At 35.8% G+C, this 19,563-nt stretch overlaps 2 protein-coding genes and 1 pseudogene across 4 annotated transcripts; 2 read left to right on the forward strand and 1 right to left on the reverse strand.

Annotated features, from left to right (window-relative positions):
* Positions 1–353: 353 nt before the first annotated feature.
* Positions 354–7,773, forward strand: LOC129890732 (RNA-dependent RNA polymerase 6-like; annotated as a pseudogene).
* A 1,235-nt stretch (positions 7,774–9,008) lies between these two features.
* Positions 9,009–13,313, forward strand: LOC129889598 (replication protein A 70 kDa DNA-binding subunit A-like). The gene is made up of 2 exons (XM_055964974.1): positions 9,009–9,444; positions 10,577–13,313. Exons 1-2 carry the CDS (start codon positions 9,158–9,160, stop codon positions 12,975–12,977), a joined length of 2,688 nt encoding a protein of 895 aa, XP_055820949.1. The 5' UTR covers positions 9,009–9,157; the 3' UTR covers positions 12,978–13,313.
* Positions 13,314–14,152: 839 nt separating this feature from the next.
* On the reverse strand, positions 14,153–19,409 carry LOC129889602 (uncharacterized). Of its 3 annotated transcripts, none has more exons than XM_055964981.1 (6): positions 19,337–19,409; positions 18,406–18,523; positions 18,232–18,327; positions 15,491–15,594; positions 15,280–15,416; positions 14,153–14,517 (listed from the first exon to the last, which is right to left on the reverse strand). In XM_055964981.1, exons 2-6 carry the CDS (start codon positions 18,463–18,465, stop codon positions 14,435–14,437), a joined length of 480 nt encoding a protein of 159 aa, XP_055820956.1. In that variant the 5' UTR covers positions 18,466–18,523; positions 19,337–19,409; the 3' UTR covers positions 14,153–14,434. The 3 variants fall into 3 exon arrangements, with proteins under 3 accessions (XP_055820956.1, XP_055820958.1, XP_055820957.1); XM_055964983.1 differs by having other exon boundaries at positions 18,406–18,492; positions 19,337–19,408; XM_055964982.1 differs by having other exon boundaries at positions 18,406–18,495; positions 19,337–19,407.
* Positions 19,410–19,563: the final 154 nt, after the last annotated feature.

The raw sequence follows: 19,563 nt of genomic DNA on the forward strand, positions 1-19,563 counted from the left end.
TCATTAACTTGCTTGCTAATTATTGTTGGAAATTTGGGTATTCATCTATGACTTTTTATGAGATTTTTCATTATCTGGTTTGTGAATTGTCACAGGAAAAAGTTTTGATGTGTAACAGAGTTGATAGTTTTTATTTAATAAGAAGGGTTTGCCTATGCTTTTTCTTGTGTACGTGCCATTTCTTGATTTAATAGGTAAGAATGTTGTATGTTTAAATATTCTTGGTTTTTGGCAGTCTATATAGAACTTTTTTTGTTTAAGTTTTCCCTTTTTAAAGTGCCCCAATTTCGTGGTTTAGGCTCGCCCTTCTTTTCATATAGACTGCTCCTTTTTACGGGCCTAAGCTATAGGTGATGGAGTATTTTGGTTGCAGTTTCTGTTGGTCTTACAGAACTTTTATTTCACCCTGCTATTGCAAACTCCTACATGATATCATAATCCTGAAAACTAATCTTAATTCACTTACGTTGGTGTAAAATAATCTCTTAAATTGACAAAAATAGCATTTCTATGACAAAAATGATTTTTTGGGTTTTGCAGATTCTATGATTGTTCCACCTGAAGATGATTGTCTTGGCCACGCTATTGATATAATAACTCTGTATGTTCTCAACGGAGTTTGTGCTTTTGAACAGACCATAAGAGTGTGGCTGTGGAATCCTCTCTTCAGTTTCTTGTTTGATTTTGGCTAGAAGGAGCATACTAACTACGTTTAGAGGCTCTATTCTTTTGCTGAGGTAACTTATTGCAGCTATAAAATCTGGATGAATGTTATTGCAATTATTTTGAATGTTATTGCAATTATTATTTTCCTGTTTAATGAAGTTAATAGTACTTTTGACATTAACTTCATCCATATTGGTACTTCGAATAATGCTTCGATGGTGGAAAGCCAACAGTTTCATGCAATTTTAGCTGACATTCATATTGTTTCTCTTTCCATGCACTACACCAAAAAATGATCTAATTGCCTCTAAATATGTATTTTTAGAGGCAATTAACACTCTTTGTAAATGTCCCTAAAGCCTATAGGAATATTGGATCCAATGCAATCAACTAATGCCAGTAAATGTTTTAGTACTCTTTGTTAATGTATACATTTGTTGCCACATAAAGTTATTTTGTTGTATTGATGTTATGCAAAGCAACTGGGATTTATCCTGCTGCAGAAATTTCTGTGTCGAATTTCTACCCCTTCACTATTTATTGATTACAATGGTTTCATATTTTTTTCTTTTGTGTTACCAGAAATGTATCGCAGCAATTACTCTAAATGCACATACAGGTTTCTCTCACTTTGGTGTTGTGAACACAATGGAATGCACATTTATACTCTTTGGGAGGTGTCCAAAAAACTTAAGATGTCGAAACCCACAATTCATGAGTAAATAATCAAATTGTCATCCTTTATTTCAGAGAAGTTAAAAAATCATGATAGTTTAATACAAGTGCTTAATAGGTGTTAGATTTCATGTTAAAGTTTTTCATGCATTCCGTGTATCTATATCTACTACACCGGAGAATGCATACACAAATTCCGTGCATTCCATGCTGGCATTGGAACCAACTATCTAGTATCAACAAGATATACCAAGCCACTTCTGTTAAAAACGTGGGGAAAAAAAGTAAAAGTGCAAATGCAATAAGCGGGGAGAACACTTGAGCATCAGTAATAGAAGTTCCAATTGCTTGGAAATAAAATATCTTAGTTAGATGAGTAGGTCATGCTTACATTCATTATATCATTGAAAAGAAAGATTTTAATGTGAGATTATATATTAAATATGTGCTTCATATTTTTTGAGTTAAAATACAATAGTTCGGTCACTTTGTTGTCCTAAAAAAATCAAAATAACTTTGATAAGATATCCCAAAAGTTGAGTAACTTTGTCAGTATAAAAATAAGGGCAAAGGGCCTGATTTACCTCTGAACTTTATGATATGGAGTTGATATACCCTCCGTTTAAAATATTTCCATAAGTTAATTGCCATACAAACATCACACCAACTTTCTATCTTTAACTTTTTGATTCAATGCATGAATCATTATGATATTGACGCATATATGATCATAATCATAACTTATCAAAACAGTATTGTAAATCAATAATTTCAAAACGCATGAATCATTATGATATTGACGCATATATGATGATTATGATCATAATCATAACTTATTGAAACAACATCGTAAATCAATAATTTCAAATCATGTCCAAACGGTGTCGTAGTATTATAAAGAAATGGAGAGAGTATTTAGTATAACTTTTATTTCTTTTCATTATAACACACTATACCTTTTTGATTCCTTTTTCCAAAAATTTACTAGACTTGAATCCATACTCACTGCTCCCGCTCTCAGTTAGTTCGAGTGACTGAGGAAAAGCTCTCAAAAATTTCACCCAAAAGAAGCAAAGCTGATGCTACGATAATTTTTGTAAGTTGTTCTATTTTGCTTTTTTAAAACGTTGATTTTTTTTTGAAAAATGTGGAGTTTTACGATGATTTTTTGATACTCGCTTCAAGTTTTTGTGTTTGTTTTTAAGTAATCTTTGTGGGTTTTTCATTCTTAACAACTGTTCCTGTTTGATCTCGATATATAGCTAATAATGCAGTTTGTTCTGCAAATTTGCTTTGGGTTTTTAGTATTTAGAAGTTGGTGAATCAGAGAGATGAAATTGATTTTAGCGATTTTTGGAAGTAAAAAGTAAAACTTTGTTAAAAGAATGAAAAAGTTCACACATCGGTGGTTAATGAGATGGATGGTCACTCCTGACCGCGGTCAGTTAGGCCCAAGGCCTAATTTTACAAACTTCTCCCATATTTCTTTCATGTGAGTTCTTCTGTCTCTGATTCATGTTTCTGGGTTTAGGGGTTTAGAGGTGGATAGACTTTAGTGTGCTGAAATTGCCTAAAAATTGTTGAAAGCACTTTATGGGTTTTCTTGAGGTGCAAAAGAAAGAAAGGACTTTTTTCTTTTAATTTACAATAGCTTATACTTTTCAGCAAATATTGAAACCATTTTATGGGTTTACTAGTTGTGAGAAGAAAAGGGAAAAAGAGATCCTCTAAGGCAGCTTATACATTTCAGGAAATGTTAAAAGCACCTTAAGTTAAGGGTTTCCTAAAAAAGTTTGTAATGTGGGTAGCTAATAGCTTATAGATTTCATTTAATTTTTTGTTTCCTGAAATGCTGGTGAAGGTCTTGAATTTCAAGATTTTTTAAGTTTTTTATGACTGGATGGATCAATGCTAAGAGTGAATTCAAGTCGAGCTTGCTTTCCTGTTATTCTATGTTGACTCTCATCATAACTCGTTCTATAAATAGTTGAATATTTGTTGCCTCATACATAGTCCATTCTATAAGATTTGTTATGTTGTTTCGTTTTATTCACAAATATTGGGTCATGCAACAGGTGAATTTGGAGGTTGTGTGAATAAGCGAGTCCAAAAGTACTTCTGAATCCTTAAAGAAAGAGCTGGGATCAGAGGGTTCTGAAATGGATATTGTAGAGACTCAAATTAGTGTTGGTGGGTTTGACAATAATGTCAGTGCGAAATGCTTTCGGAATATCTGGAAGAACAAGTTGGACAAGTGTGTAGGTGTAGATTAAAGACTTCATCCACTCCTCCTGACTCTTACGCAACTTATGACATTGATGAAGAGAGGGTGCAAAGAATAAACGATTACATAAGAGTGGAACCTCATGCATTCGTTCATTTTGTATCTTCAGGGTCCGCAAAGTATGCTTTTGCTGCTGCTGGGCGTAATGAACTCATATTAGAAGAGAAGCCTTTGAAGGTTAGTTTGGGTCTTGGGAATCCCCTTTGTTTTAATAAGAGCAGAGGAAAGGCCATGCCCGTAAAGTTTTCGGATGTTAATGTAGAAATTGGAGTACTGGTTAGTAATGATGACTTTGTGGTTGGTCGGAGGGGAACTCGTACTGGTGTGAACTTTCTTGTGGACCCATTCGACGGGACATGCAAAATACTTTTCACAAAGAATACTGTTTTCTCTTTCCAGGATGAAGCAAGACATGCTGTTATAAAATGTGATATCAAGATTCAGTTTTTGATAAGGGAAATCAATGAGATAAAGGAATGTAAAGACTTAGCGTCTTTGGTAATATTATTGCAGCTGGCTTCATCTCCATTGGTTTTCTATAGAACTGCTGATGATGATGTTGAAGAATCAGTACCATTTGACTTATTAGACGATGATGATCAATGGATCCGAACCACAGACATTACATGTAGCGGAGCCATTGGTAGGTTTAATACCTACCGTATTTCAATTCGGCCTCGCAATGGTCCTAGATTTAGGGAGGCCAAGGACTATTTTCATGAAAGTAGGGTGCCCGTAGAACCATGTAACCAGAGGCTCCGGGTGAGAGATGAGCCTGATTTTGGGGTGTCCATTCCAGAACCTTTCTTCTGCTTCCAAAACCATGGAGGTATAAGCTTTAAGGTCTTGTTTCTGGTTAATGCTGTTTTGCACAAAGGCATCTTTAATCAGCATCAGATGACCAATGAATTCTTTACTTTGCTTAAAAGGAATCAGGAGGGGGTTAACGTAGCTGCACTGAAGCACATATTTTCCTTCAAAAGACCTGCCAATGATGCTGTTAAGAAGTTAGCACACATGCAGACGTGGCTGTTGAATAATCATAATCTTCCCGAGAGAACTGAAGAGTCTGATGATGTTGTAGAGGTTAGGAGGTTGGTTATTACCCCAACCAAAGCATATTGTCTTCCACCGACTGTGGAGCTGTCCAATAGAGTCCTTAGGAACTATAAACATGTCGCAGATCGATTTTTGCGAGTTATTTTCATGGACGAGGGCATGCGGAACTTGAATTGGAATGCTCTGACTTACTATGCTGCCACCATTGTAAGAGAAATTACGTCAAATCCTTTTCACCAGAGAACTGCTATCTTCCAAAGGGTGAAAAGTATTCCGAGTACAGGATTTTATCTGTGTGGTCGTAAGTACTCTTTTCTGGCATTCCCAGCTAACCAGCTGAGGGATCGTTCTTCCTGGTTTTTTGCAGAAGACCCGAAAATTAGTGTGCCCAGCATCATAAGCTGGATGGTGAAATTCAGCAACAGGAATGTTGCAAAATATGCTGCTAGGATGGGACAGTGCTTTTCATCAACCTATGCAACAGTGGAAGTCCTTCCAAGCGAGGTTAACTCCAAGCTTCCAGATATAGAAAGAAATGGGTATGTTTTCTCTGATGGAATCAGCATGATGTCAGCAGATCTAGCTATAGAAGTTGCAGAGAAGTTGCAATTAAGTGTCAATCCTCCTTGTGCTTATCAGATAAGATATGCTGGTTGTAAAGGTGTTGTCGCATGTTGGCCGGCAAAGAATGATGGTTTCCGCCTTTCTGTGAGACCAAGTATGAAGAAATTTGACTCAAATCACACTATCCTTGAAATCTGCTCTTGGACGAGATTACAACCTGGTTTTTTGAACCGGCAAATAATAACCCTGCTCTCAGCCTTGGAGGTTAAAAGATGAAATATTTTGGGAAATGCAGAAAGAAATGTTATCAAGGTTGGATAAAATACTTGTGGATTCGGACGTGGCTTTTGATATCATTACAGATTCATGTGCTGAGGTAGGAAATACAGCGGCTATAATGTTGAGTGCGGGGGTTTAAACCTCAAAGTGAGCCTCATTTGAGAGGGATGTTGTCTAGCATTAAAGGTGCTCAACTTGGCAACCTCAGGAATAAGGCAAGGATATTTGTTCCATCAGGAATGTGGTTGATGAGCTGTTTGGATGAATTAGGTGAACTTGAGCAAGGCCAATGCTTTATTCAAGTGTCTAGCCCTTCTTTGGAGAATTGCTTTGTTAAGCATGTTCCAAAGTTTTCTGATATCAAGAAAAATCTTCAAGTAATAAAAGGCCTTGTTATAATTGCAAAGAGCCCGTGTCTTCATCCCGGGGATGTGAAGATTCTGGAGGCTGTAGATGTTCCTGGTTTACACCATCTCTATGATTGTCTGGTCTTCCCTCAGAAGGGGGATAGGCCACATCCAGATGAAGCATCAGCGAGTGACCTTGATGGTGACCTCTACTTTGTGACTTGGGATGAAAATCTCATCCCACCCAGTAAGAAAAGTTGGATGCCAATGGACTATGCTCCTGCAGAACTTAAACAGTTGGGTCGTCAAGTTAAACATACGGTAACTACCCAACTATAATGATATTTCTTGCATCTTTGATTCATATCTTCCTATATTTGGTTAGCTTTCCTAGATCTGTATAAATTTATAACAGCCTTATGTTCACTTGGATAGAATGTTGATGAGATAATTATAAGCCTTCTTGAAACTCTAGCATTACTTGTTCTTTAGCTTATATTTCTCTTTTAACAGCTGTCTTGAGTTTTGTTGCTTTAGTAAGATGCTTGTTGCTCATTTTTCTTGTATTATGCACCCCAAGTTAATGCTTCTCTGATTATGTATTTGCCTTTGCATTTGATCATAATATGAGTTGTATGGTTTATCCATAATGGATTTAGTTTTGTAATAGAAGAGGGGAAACTTTTTCTGTAGGTACACTCACTAGAATAAAAAGAAAAAGTTAAAGACACTTATAACAGATCGTCTGCTCTTCATGACTCAAAATATTTTTGATCATTTGTGGTATCTGGGTATATTCAACAGATTTTGCAATTGTTATGGCACTTGTTATCTGTTGGAAACATTCTTTTGTATTTTATTTTTTGGGTGTGCTATTTATTTTTGAAGTTTTTAACTATCTTTTTCTTTATTTACAGGACATAATAGATTTTTTCTCAAAGAACATGGTTCAACAGAGCCTAGGAGAAATCTGCAACGTACATGTTGTTCATGCTGACCTCAGTGAATTTGGAGCTTTGGATGAGAAGTGCCTTAAATTGGCAGAGCTTGCTGCCGTAGCCATTGATTTCCCTAAAACTGGAAAACTTGTCACCATGCCATATGACCTCAAACCAAAAATGTATCCTGACTTCATGGGGAAAGAGGAATTTCAAACATATGATTCCTAGAAAATTTTGGGCAAATTATATAGGCGAGTGAAAGATGTATCTAATGGAGAATTTGCTGGACTTGAGTTTGTCCCTGAAGACATCCCATATGATGCTAATCTTGAGATCCCAGGATACGAAGATTTCATAGATGAAGCATGGAACCGCAAATTTTCTTATGATGGTCAGTTGAATGGACTTTTAGGACAATACAAAGTTAACGGAGAGGAAGAGGTGGTTACTGGACATATATGGTCCATGGCGAAGTACAATGCTAAGAAGCAAGGGGAATTAAAAGAGAGAGTGAAGCACGCATATAATACACTGAGGATGGAATTCAGGAATGTTTTCGAGCATATGGAGCCTGATTTTGATCAACTTCCCGTTGATGAGAAGAACGATATGTATGAAAGAAAGGCATCTGCATGGTATCGGGTTACCTACCATCCTCATTGGGTGACTAAAACACTGGAGTTGCAAAAGCCAGATGTTTTCTCAAATACTGTTATGTTAAGGTTTGCATGGATTGCAGCAGATTATCTTGCTCGAATTAAGATTAGACAAAGGGGAATGCAGCATTCTGACTCTACCAAGCCTATCAATTCTCTTGGAAGGTATCTTGTTGACAAGATAATATAAAACCATTTGGCTCTCAATACCTGGTTTGTCAAGATCACATTTGTGGAAAAGAAAATCACATGTTTGTTAATCATGTCTCATTTGTACACAACTCATTGTTACTATATTATATATATATTTCTATTAAATTGTGAAGATCAATATTTATTAGGCATGCTATTCATTATAAATATATTCTTATGCTAACTATTATCATTCATGCTATTAAAGATGTCTTATGCACAGTATAATGTGAATTATCTCCACTAGAATATCTGTTTCCTCCATCGTTATTTATTGTGGTTTTGGTAGTTTTAACTATCGCTTTAACCCTTTTTACGCTTATTTTAAAAAAAAGTATAGTTTATTAAGAGTTTGTTTGGATGAACTTATAACTTACGACTTATAAGCATAAGTCATAATTATGAACTCTAAATTTATGACTTTTGATTTTGTTTTCTTTTAGCTTAAAATCATTTTTTAATCTTACTTAATTCTATCAAAGTGCTTAATTTTCCCCCTCAAATATAAGTCAATTCAAACAGGTTCTAACTTACTCATGTTCATTGATCTTTTTGAGCTACCTTAAAAAGAATTCTAAAGTGATAACTATTTTGAAATATTTTTTTAATTAAAACGACGGTTAAAATGAGACTAAGGAATAGAGGTGTGCAAAATCGAATCGATCAATAAATCAAATCAGAACAAAAAAAAATGTTATAGGTTTATTGTTATTGGGTTAACGAGGTTTTAGTGGTTTTATAAAATAAAATAAAAACTATCGAGTTATGGGTTTAATTTTGGTTTATTAAAATCAGTACCTTGATGTTTCTATTTTATGAGCCTTATGTAAAGGTATATTATTGTTCTGTCACGCTAAATTATTGGAGAAATTATATATTTGTGTTATGAGTATTTTCTTATTAGTTAAATCGAAAATCAAATTATTAAGTATCAATAACCGATAAATAAAAAATCGATAAAAAATATCTTATTAATTTAACTTATTTAAAAATTAAAAATCAATAAATTATATCGATAATAAATAAAAGCAAACTGAAGATGGAAAGTGTTCTTTCCTCACCTTTTTCTTTTAAGAAGTAAAAAGTTGTTGGTCATAATTGTGTGCATCACAGATTGACTAAGGGCCTGTTTTGCTATATTGCTAGTATAATAATTTGTGTGGTTCAATTGCTTCGTTTTTCAAACTTGGTAGCCTAAATCATTAACATGAAAAAACTTTAGCGGGTTTTTCGCAATTACTCCATTCCTTAAAACCTTCTACCAAAAATCCAGAAAACTTCCTTTGGAATCCTCAAAAGACCAATTCTGTCATTTCACAAAATCACAAAACTATTAAAAAGGCTTTTTCCTTATTTTCGTTTTCGCGCCCGCTCAGTTTTTATCCCGCTTCCCTTTTTTAGGGTTTTGAAAACCCCTTTCCCCTTTCACTTTCCCCCACTCTCACTTTCACTTTCTCGAGGAAAAAACAGTCGGAATTTTGATTTTGACGGAAAATGCCGCCGATAAAATTGACGGAAGGCGCAATAGAGATGCTATCGATCGGCGAAGGGCATCCCGAGGAGTTTAAACCGGTGTTACAGATCACAGATGTTCGGTTGGTGAACACTCAGAATCAGAGTAACAATAACGAACGATACCGGATTCTAATATCGGACGGAACGCATATTCAGCAAGGGATGTTAGCTACGCAAAAGAACGATCTTATTCGGTCTCAACAGATTCAGAAAGGAACTATTATTCAGATGAAAGAGTTCGTTCGTAACGTCATTCAGAATCGAGTGTAATGACTCCTAATTCCCTTTCAATTTCTCTCAATTTTGTTATTTATATGGTCTAGTAATGATATAATTATTGAAATCTCGGATTGCATCTGTGCACCTTGAGTGATTTTTTTTCACTGAGATGCTTTGCTACAAAAAATTGGTTATGTTTGGGCTTTTGAGAAAATCAATTGTTTAATACTTTTTTTTTTACCTTTTAATTGGCTGTTGTCGTTTGTATGCTTAAAGCAAATGTTATGTCTGTGCAATTATTTTGTGTTTGTGAATTTATGAAATTCCAATACTCAGAGAGTCCTGGATTATTTTCTTTACTGTTGATGATGATTAGTAGCTGCTATTTGCAATGCTTATGTATAGCTAAATTGCCTAAAATTTTCTTTTAGATGATCAATTAACACAAAGATGATAGCATGGATGTTACAGATTGTAGTTCATACCTCTCATCTGGTGCTTTATAAACCTAAAATAATCCAAGAATAGGCTCAACTTGGGGTTTAAATTTCTGTATATGTGGAAAGCTTTTCCTATTGTGACAAGGTTCTTTAAATGACAGTGGTTTGCTACTGCAGTTGGTATTACATCTTTTTTTAGGTTTTTTTTGGGGGGGATAAAGGTAACATTTACTTCTAAATATATACAGGTATACTACATCAAAGTGTAGTCTGTTTGTGGATTGACTTTTTCCCAATCAGCAAAGTTCTGCTTTTGCTACCAGGATTGCAACTGAATAGGTTATTAGATAGGCATTTACCTAAATTAACAATTTAGTGCTCCTGCAATTAGGACTGCTAATTTGTATGTTTCTAGATTATCATTTTGGTTTCATGAACTGCCAAGATGCTCTGATTGGAAGCACATCTTATATGTATATGATTAGACCCTAATTGTTAATTTTCTTCCTCTAAGGTGGTGAGTGTGTGACACTTTTGTATGATGAGCTTTCCAAGACTGGTTCTTTGAAAATATAGTAAGCAAACAGCTTACCGCGTCAGTAATTTCCCGCTATACTTTCCAATGAAGGACCTATATATATATATTTTATGTATTTGACGTTTCGTAAATGCTTGTGAATCATACTTGCAGTTTCAAAATTTTTGTTTATTGATATTCATTGTCTAATTCTTCAAACAGGATCATCATTATCATTGAATTAGATATTTTACTTGATACGTGTGATCAAATTGGAGACCCAAAGCATTATGTCAGAACTGATGGTAGTACTCCTTCGGTGCCACGACCAGTTGCCCCACTACAGCCTTCCACCAATCAATTAGGTGGTGCAAGTGTAAACCCCCAATCATTTACTTCTGTTTCAGCTACTTCAGGCTCAACTCCAAGACCAACTATGCCAGGAGGAATGCAATCTCCAGAGACAAACCGTAGCAGTGGTTACAATACTTCCTCTGTTGGGAATACTGACTCTGGACGATATAGTTCAGGTGCACATCTTTACCCCAAAGCAGAATTTGGTCCTGCGATTTCACGGGCTCCAGTGAATTATGTGCGTCCTCCTCAGCCTTCTTATCAGCAGCCACCACCAATGTACTCAAACAGAGGACCTATAGCCAAGAATGAAGCACCTCCGAGGATTGTTCCAATTGCTGCTCTCAATCCATATCAGGGTCGGTGGACTATCAAGGCCAGGGTAACCGCGAAGACGGAACTCAGACACTACAACAATCAAAGGGGTGATGGAAAAGTATTCTCTTTTGATCTTCTTGATTCTGATGGGGGAGAAATAAGGGTGACTTGTTTTAACTCTGTAGCTGACCAATTTTACGACCAGATTGAGCCAGGTAGAGTGTATCAAATTTCAAAAGGAATCTTGAAACCAGCTCAGAAAAATTTCAATCACCTTCCAAATGATCACGAAATTATGCTCGAGAGCACGTCTGTAGTTCAACCTTGTTTTGAGGATGACAGGACTATTCCTCAGCAGCAATTTCATTTTCGGCCAATCACTGATATTGAAGCCCTTGAGAACAACAATGTGGTAGATGTGATAGGTGTGGTGTCTTCAATAAGTCCATCTAGTTCAATAATGCGGAAAAATGGTACAGAAACTCAGAAAAGAGTCCTCCAACTGAAGGACATGTCTGGCAGAAGTGTTGAATTAACTTTGTGGGGAAATTTCTGCAATGCAGAAGGTCAAACACTTCAGAGTATGTGTGATTCTGGGGCTTTCCCTGTCTTGGCAGTTAAAGCTGGTAGAGTAAATGATTTTAATGGCAAATCTATAGGTACTATATCTACAAGCAAGTTGTTTATAGAACCGGATTTTCCTGAAGCTCTGAAAACGAAGGCATGGTTTGAAAGGGAGGGAAAGAACATGCCATCAATGTCATTGTCACGAGAAGTGAGCAGCATTGGTCGGACAGATGTGCGAAAAACTATATCTCAAATCAAAGATGAACGGTTAGGCACTTCTGAGAAACCAGATTGGATCACTATAAGTGCCACTGTTACATTTATAAAGGTTGACAATTTTAGCTATACTGCATGTCCCCTCATGATAGGAGATCGACAGTGCAACAAAAAGGTGACAAATAATGGGGATGGGAAATGGCGGTGTGACCGGTGTGATCAGACTGTTGATGAATGCGAATATAGGTACATTCTTCAGTTCCAGATTCAGGACCATACTGGCTTAACATGGGTTACTGCATTTCAGGAATGTGGTGACCAGATCATGGGCGTCTCTGCAAAAGAATTGTATTTCTTAAAATATGAGGAGCAGGATGATGATAGGTTTGCAGAAATCATGCGTAATGTTTTATTCAACAAGTTTATATTTAAATTGAAAGTGAAAGAAGAGATGTATAGTGATGAACAGCGTGTTAAGTCAACAGTAGTCAAAGCTGAGAAGCTTAACCCCCAATCAGAGACCAGGTTTCTGTTGGACTTGATAGACAAGATCAATGGGCAGGAATCTGGCGCTCTACCTCCCAAGACAGATGATGCAACTCCAAATTCAGGGTTTAATAATGCTGGATGTGGGAGTAAACTCAAAGAACCTATGAACCCTGTTACAAATTATGGTGGCAGCAATAGCAGTATCAGCAGAGAAAGTGGTCTGCAGGGAAATCGGCAAGGTCCATATGGGAATCAGCCTACTGGCTCACAGTTTGCTCCGACTGATTCTTTTGCAGGTAGTATCAGCAGAGAAAGTGGACTGCAGGGAAATCGTCAAGGTCCATACGGAAATCAGCTTACTGGCACACAGATTGCTCCGTCTGGCTCTTCTACAGGCATGTATAGGAGCTGTAATAGTTGTGGTGGAACAGGCCATAGTGCTTCAAACTGTCCAAGCATGATGAGTGGTCAAAGCCAGGCATATGGAGGAGGTGGTTTTGGCAATAGGGCAACTTCAGGGATGAGCAGTGGTGGTGGTGCTTCAAGTGAGTGTTATAAATGCCATCAGTTTGGACATTGGGCAAGAGATTGCCCAGGTGTAAACAATGCACCTGCTGCCAATAACATGACGTCTGGAAGATATGGGAATACTCCAAGGCAACACGTTGGTGGTTTTTGATAAACCTTTGAGCACATAAAGTTGTCCTGTACAGGTTTAGATGTCTTCTCTTAGGGTTCATCATGAGTCATGTTCCGCTTTAGAGAAAGCTTCTTGAGGGCTTGCGTTTTGCCTTTCTGTACAGTGGCCGCTTGGGGCTTAAATTATGCGCCACTGTTCCTGGACGAGATGCGCTACAAGTCTTGTCCTTGTTTTGAGGAGTGATATTTTGTTACTCTTTCCCTGTAAATTATAGTCTTTGCTTAAGTGATCTCTTTTTTTTTTTCTTAGTTCTTTTAGATAATCTTTCTTTGTGGTTTTGACCTTTTAAGATAAAACTACTGTGTTGCCAACATGTTAATGTTGTCCCATCTTTTTCATCTGTGACATGTCATCTCTATTCACGTCTGGAATACTTAACACTCCGTCCTGTTCAAAATAAATATTTTATGTTTTAGGCTTGGGCACATGAATTAAGGAATTCACTTTTAAAAATTAAGTGGGATATTAACTAAAAGCATTTTTAAATATAGTTTTCTTTTCTTAATTTAATGTTGTATACGTCATAAAACTTGCACATTGAATTAGGAATGTGTCGAGCAAATCGAAGGAAAGAATTAAGTATCTTGGTCTTAGTCTGGATCAATTTTGGAAGCTAACTCATGTCTTAAACTTGTTCTAAGTTTTCATTTAGATTCCTTAATTAAAAGTTATATTCATTAAACACTAGAACTCTAAAAGTTATTTTTTAAACACTTGAACTCTAATTAAATTGTCTATTGAGCACACAATGTATTTTTTTTCTCTTTCGTATTCCGAAAAATTATGTCTACACAGTTTTCCGAAATGATAGGTGGGGTGTTGGATAAGGTGTCAAAAACTAGTTGGTAGATTTGAAGTGTGACACTCACACGCCTATAGTGTTTGGGTGATTGCAAAAAATGCGTCCAATAGACAATTTTTCAATATAATTAATCTTTAATTTAGGTGTCTCAATGAAAATTTTAGGGCAAGTTTAAGGAGCCGTGTATGTATTCAGCCTTCTCTAACGTAGTCAGCATTCTCTCGATTCCAAAAAACTCTCACAAAATTATAAGAACTTGCTATGCCACCGACTCTCAAAGAGCCAAAAAAGTGAGTAATTTGGCCAGGTACGCCAAATGAGGAAAATCTGCAATGATGAAGACAGTCAAACATGAAACAACTGAAAACTGATTTAGGATTTAGGATTGAAGAGTTCCACAAGTAAATTCCCAAGAACTAAAGATGACGAAAGGCACACAATCTTCAACAACTGCCAAGAACTTTTTTAAAGTATACCATAATTCTGGCGGTTGACGATATTTATCTTCTGTTACAAAAGAGGTAGCGAATTCTGTTGATCTAAAGCCAAACAGTGTGAGTTTCTTAAATGAAATAAGTGACCGTGTTCTCACAAAGGTAATGCATTAGATACTAGCTTCTGCACCACATTTTCTTTAGAGATCTGGCATGCCTTTTCCTGTTTTTGGATCATATGTCCTCTCCATAACAACCTCCATTGGGGTATCCTTAGGACCAGCTGCACCACGAAACCAAAACATCCACAAAGATGAAAAGATCAGACTCAACCAAACACACATTAAAAAGTGGACTGAGCAGAGTACTCAAACATCTTATAAAATTGGTTGAACAAACTCTATAAGCATTTCGCTTGAAGTTTAATAGAAGGAACGTGGTAAAGTAACAATGTCAAACAAGCACCATTTGGCTAAGCAACAACTACAATCAAACGAATAGATAAGTGGCATACCTCAGCACCTATTAGGTATCACTCAGCACACAATTTCTCAAAGTTGTGCAACCCAATACCACCACATTCCCAGCTTCCACACACACTCCCCCCACCTCACACCCAGAAAAAAGGAAGAATAATAAAAGCATGATAAGAAGACATTCCTCCAAACAGTACTCCCACAGATGAAACCAAGGGAAAGAATAGAAGAATAAACCTCACCATATTCCTTATAATCGGATTTCAAATTACACTCTTTCAAACCACACCATAATCCTTCACGTATATTTCAACAATTTGTCTTAATTGAAACTTGTCCTACATTAAGGTTACATCATGCAGTTGTCTACAGTTGATTCTAAGCTCTTTGAAGTTTTAACCTTTCATTTCTTCTTCCAGTTGAAATCCAATTATACCTCTAAAGCAATTAACAGATTTTTTTAAGTAACCCCCTCACCCCACAAAAAAAAAATACAGCATTTACTACATTTTGAGATGCAATAGAAATTTAGAAGCATATACTAATATGTAAATGGATTTGATAATTACCAACTGTAGGCCTTGGTGTGGTCCTTATTTTTAAGATCTCGGGCCGGGGAATAATAGAACCAGATGCTCCTATACCTCTTGAGACTCTTACTTTGGACCCATCCTCCAGGTATCTAATTCCGACCTTGGTTGGTTTCCTGTGGAAGAAGACATGAGCTACCACGTTCTAAGAGCAAAAATAAAAGGTAAAGAGAAATAAATACATCCATACCCTGTGACTGGATCTACAACCTGAACATTGGATACATGCAGCGGGGCTTCAACTGTAAATATACCACCTTCATGGCCTTGCCCTTGTTTGATATGTTTCTTGACCTGCAAAAGGGCATATAATATAAGGGATAGTTTTGTTTTACATTCTGATTATTTTTTTATAAAAGAACGTAATTATATTTATGAACAGTAACAAGTGGATACTGAAAGATTTTGAGCATGTTTGTATGGCTTAAAAGTTGGTCAAACCAGCTTTTAAGTTATTTTTTAACTTTTGGAAGTGTTTGGCAAATCAAAAAAAGAGTTTAAAATAAGTTAAAATTTACAAAGAAAAGTCAAAAGTTCAAAGTTGATCCCCACTACTTTTTTCTTTTTTACTTAAAAGTCATTTTTGGCTTAAAAAACATTTTTTTAAGCTAATCCAAACGGGCTCTTAACAAAGTCATTTGTCCTCTGATAAAGCTTTAGAAAATCGGGTAGAAAGTCTAACTAAGGCCAAATATTTGTCATGTTAGATAAAGAATCTCCCTTACACCAACAGTCTAAATATATCGCTAAAAGAAAAAAGAGCCTGAAACACTTCTTTGTAAATTAACAGCTCTCCTCCTTAATCCAGCTATCACTATGATAGTAAACAAGCTACTTTCTCATATTCTTTATATTACGGTCACCAATGAGGATTTACTACATTGAAATTGCTTTATGCTCTCGGATTACAATCGCCATATCCTTGGATAATTAGAACCTAGATATTCTTCAGTCTACACCCATTCTCCAACACCACCACTAAACTTAATGTAAACAACACACAGCAAAGGCTGATACTATCACCACTTGAACCCAGAGAGAAAATAATCCACATTCAGAGGTACCATGAAAACTGGTATAACAGAGTAGCGTCATGAAGGTCGCATCAAGTCTGATAGGATCATATAAGACTCCTAATTTCTCAAGATCCTAACCTCTCTATCCAGTGTGAGCTTTTCAATTCAAAGCTTCTCTTGCTAGTTGTTGCTACATCTACAAACCTAACAATAGTAAATGCTGGTAACTGATTAACCAGCACTTTATGATAAAAAAATTAAGAGTTTGAGATATATCCACTGTCAGTGTACAATATTTTTTATATCATCGGGTCAATTTTACCTAGTGTAGCAAGTAGTCTGTCTTAATTTCAAAATTACAAATCCCACGTTTTAAGGATGCTTACCTATACATATATATCCTTTGAGTGACCTTATAGTGTAAAAAGTTCGTAATACTAACCGTGCATATAACTTAACATATTTTTCTCAACCCTTCATTTTACTTTTTGTAATATCCGCAAACTGTCTACTGTTTAGTACGCTCAACGGTTTTTGTATGTAGAACAATTATTATTATGCAGAAAATTAGTACTCGCCTGCATTAGATTTTATACCTCAAAAACATCTCTTATTCTTTTCAATATTTTGATTAAGGCTATAATCTCTGTATATAGTGAGCTGTACCTTCAAATTGCAACATGCCCTTTGCTTTAAAATCAGGGATATTTTTATTTTTATGTAAGTTGCAAATGACATCATAGCATACAAACCAGCTATCAGATTGTTAGAACCACTTATCAATCTTCTATGTAAAATTTACAAGCACCCTAAATTAGACCACAACTATTAAAAAGAATTTATTCGTGTAAGACCCAAAACTTGGAAAAGGCAACACTTAGGAAACTAACGACAAGCTTTCTTATTCATTATAACTTAAGTCCTCAGTTCTATACACAGCCCCTCCACTTTGAGTATATGTCCCAGCATCATCCAATCACGATTACGATGGATCCACAATGAATATGGCACATACTTAACGTTGAATAGCATAACAAACTAGATATACACATAAACTAGAATAGATGATATCCAACAGTTAAGGCTCAATAACCAATTACAAATTGTGCAGGACACTAAACATGCCTATTACTTTTTTTTATCGGTAAGCATGCCTTATACTCCCTTTGTTCACTTTTACTTGTCCGCTATACTAAAAATAAATTTTTACTTTTACTTGTCCATAGCAACTTTAGCATATCAAGAGAAAGACAATGTTATTTTGCATGATTTACCCTTATCATTAATTATTCCTTGCCCAAATCATTTTCCAAATCTATTGAAACTATACACCATTAATATGAGTACTAAAATACTCATACAAAGTATTGTTTCTTAAGGGATGTGCAAAGTCCAAACTGGATAGTAAAAGTGAACGGAGAGAGTATTTTTTAGACAGACATTTTACACTTGCAAGACTTGCGATTTGCGAAGTAGTAGATTTTATTGTAAATCATTCCCACAAGACTACCAGTGAAGTTTTAGGTGACCAGAAGGTCAAACCGCCAAAATTCCCTGTTCAAGTCAGAACAATTGTGTTCTCTAATATCGGGCAATAGAAAAGCCACCTTATGCTAAGAGAATTACATTGTTTAGTTAGGTTAACATTTAGCTTTATGTATATATGCTATATGTTGACTCTTCTTACTTTTTACGTGTATATACTTTTTTATATTTTGACACCCCTTAGTTGATGACTCTGCCATTGATATCGGGTACTTTTTGTCTGCACTAAGTGCACTTAGCTTCATGTTATGAGAATAAGAGACCAACTGGCTCATAAAAGAGAGTGATATGACAAGAAATGTTTAAAGAAAGAATAAATTACGACAAGATATGCTTAGAGATATAAAGTAAGTGTCACAAAATTGCTAACCAGGTTTTTCCCCTCGACAATTACACGGTTTTGAGAACGTACGACACGCTTAACGATACCAGTCTCGCCTCTATCTTTTCCTCTGATAATCATGACCTGAGTGTTGGGGGAAAAAATGATACGAAAGTATTAAGAAAGTGAATCAGCCATGGAAACAGTGATGAATGAGCTTACATTATCTCCTCTGAGAATTCTCCACTGATGAATGAGTTTCTGATAACTTTTCCACCCCATTTTGACCTTAATCAAAGTAAAAGCTCCCTTCTTTGCATCCAGATGTGCGAATAAAACACTAATTAGATGAATATCAAATAAGGCCCCCCCAAAAAAACTAAAATTAATCAAGAATCATGAAAAAGTCAAATCTATTGCAAATCCATCTAAGCAATAGATTATGCATTTGCAGTGTAGGCCACTTACTCTAACTTATCAGGAAAACAAAACCAACTACTACAAAACATTGGTATCATTAAGTAAGCAACAAAATTTTCATAAACTCCCACTCGGAGCTCCACGAGTCAAAACAGTATCTAACATTACCTTGAGATATGAAAATGCAGGCATAGTAAAGTGAATAAAGCACAAGCTCAGTAAAGTTCGAACGAGGAAATAAAACCAATCATCATTTGTATCAAGTTACTAATCTGAACCACAGAGAAGCATATATGACATTTATTTAGTATAACAGAAAATGTTTTACCTTGTTTGGTTACCTTATTTCAACTCCTATTTAGTCTAACACCTAGACATTGTTATCAACCTTTAATACCCGAAAGTATCAATACATAGTCCTTATACCTAAAATAAAAGACAATGATCCAGAAAATGATTTCTCCAAATAAACCAGTTTCCATTTCCTCCGTACACATCAAGAAACAGGAAAAAACAAAACTTTATACTAAATTAGCATCTGGGTGTCTTTAATAATGGAAAGAGAACATACTTTCAGAAACCCAAATCAAAATAATAATCAAATTCTCAATTGTATTCGATATTTTACGACAACAAAAAAATAAAAACATTAAAATGCGAAAAAATTGATTAATTTCACCAAAAAAAAAAAAATCCCAATAATATTGAAGAGGAGAGAAAGAAGAAAGGGTACCTGAAAGCTCAATGTGCCACAGCTCTACAGTTCCCACAGGGTTTTAGCCTGAGAAGGTGGTGGGGTTTAATGGATTCTTTTTTATGGGCCGTCTTTATTATTTTGGGCTTTATGAAGTTGGTTGCCAGCCCAATTGCCGTTTAGGAGGAAGAAAATTGGACAAATAGCCACTTGAAACCGCTAATTAGATATTACTCCCTCCATTCCTTTTTACTTGTCAGATTTTA

Source organism: Solanum dulcamara, chromosome 5 (assembly GCF_947179165.1).
Source record: "Solanum dulcamara chromosome 5, daSolDulc1.2, whole genome shotgun sequence".
Taxonomy (NCBI): Eukaryota; Viridiplantae; Streptophyta; class Magnoliopsida; order Solanales; family Solanaceae; genus Solanum; species Solanum dulcamara.

Excerpts from the sequence above, each read along its gene's own strand:
- LOC129889598 (XM_055964974.1), top strand. The coding sequence starts at position 9,158 with ATGCCGCCGATAAAATTGACGGAAGGCGCAATAGAGATGCTATCGATC. Across the intron at positions 9,445-10,576 it reads AACGTCATTCAGAATCGAGT|GATCATCATTATCATTGAAT; the intron begins GTAATGACTCCT and ends TTCTTCAAACAG.
- LOC129889602 (XM_055964981.1), bottom strand. The coding sequence starts at position 18,465 with ATGGGGTGGAAAAGTTATCAGAAACTCATTCATCAGTGGAGAATTCTC. Across the intron at positions 15,595-18,231 it reads TTGTCGAGGGGAAAAACCTG|GTCAAGAAACATATCAAACA; the intron begins GTTAGCAATTTT and ends GCCCTTTTGCAG. Across the intron at positions 15,417-15,490 it reads GTTGTAGATCCAGTCACAGG|GAAACCAACCAAGGTCGGAA; the intron begins GTATGGATGTAT and ends CTTCTTCCACAG.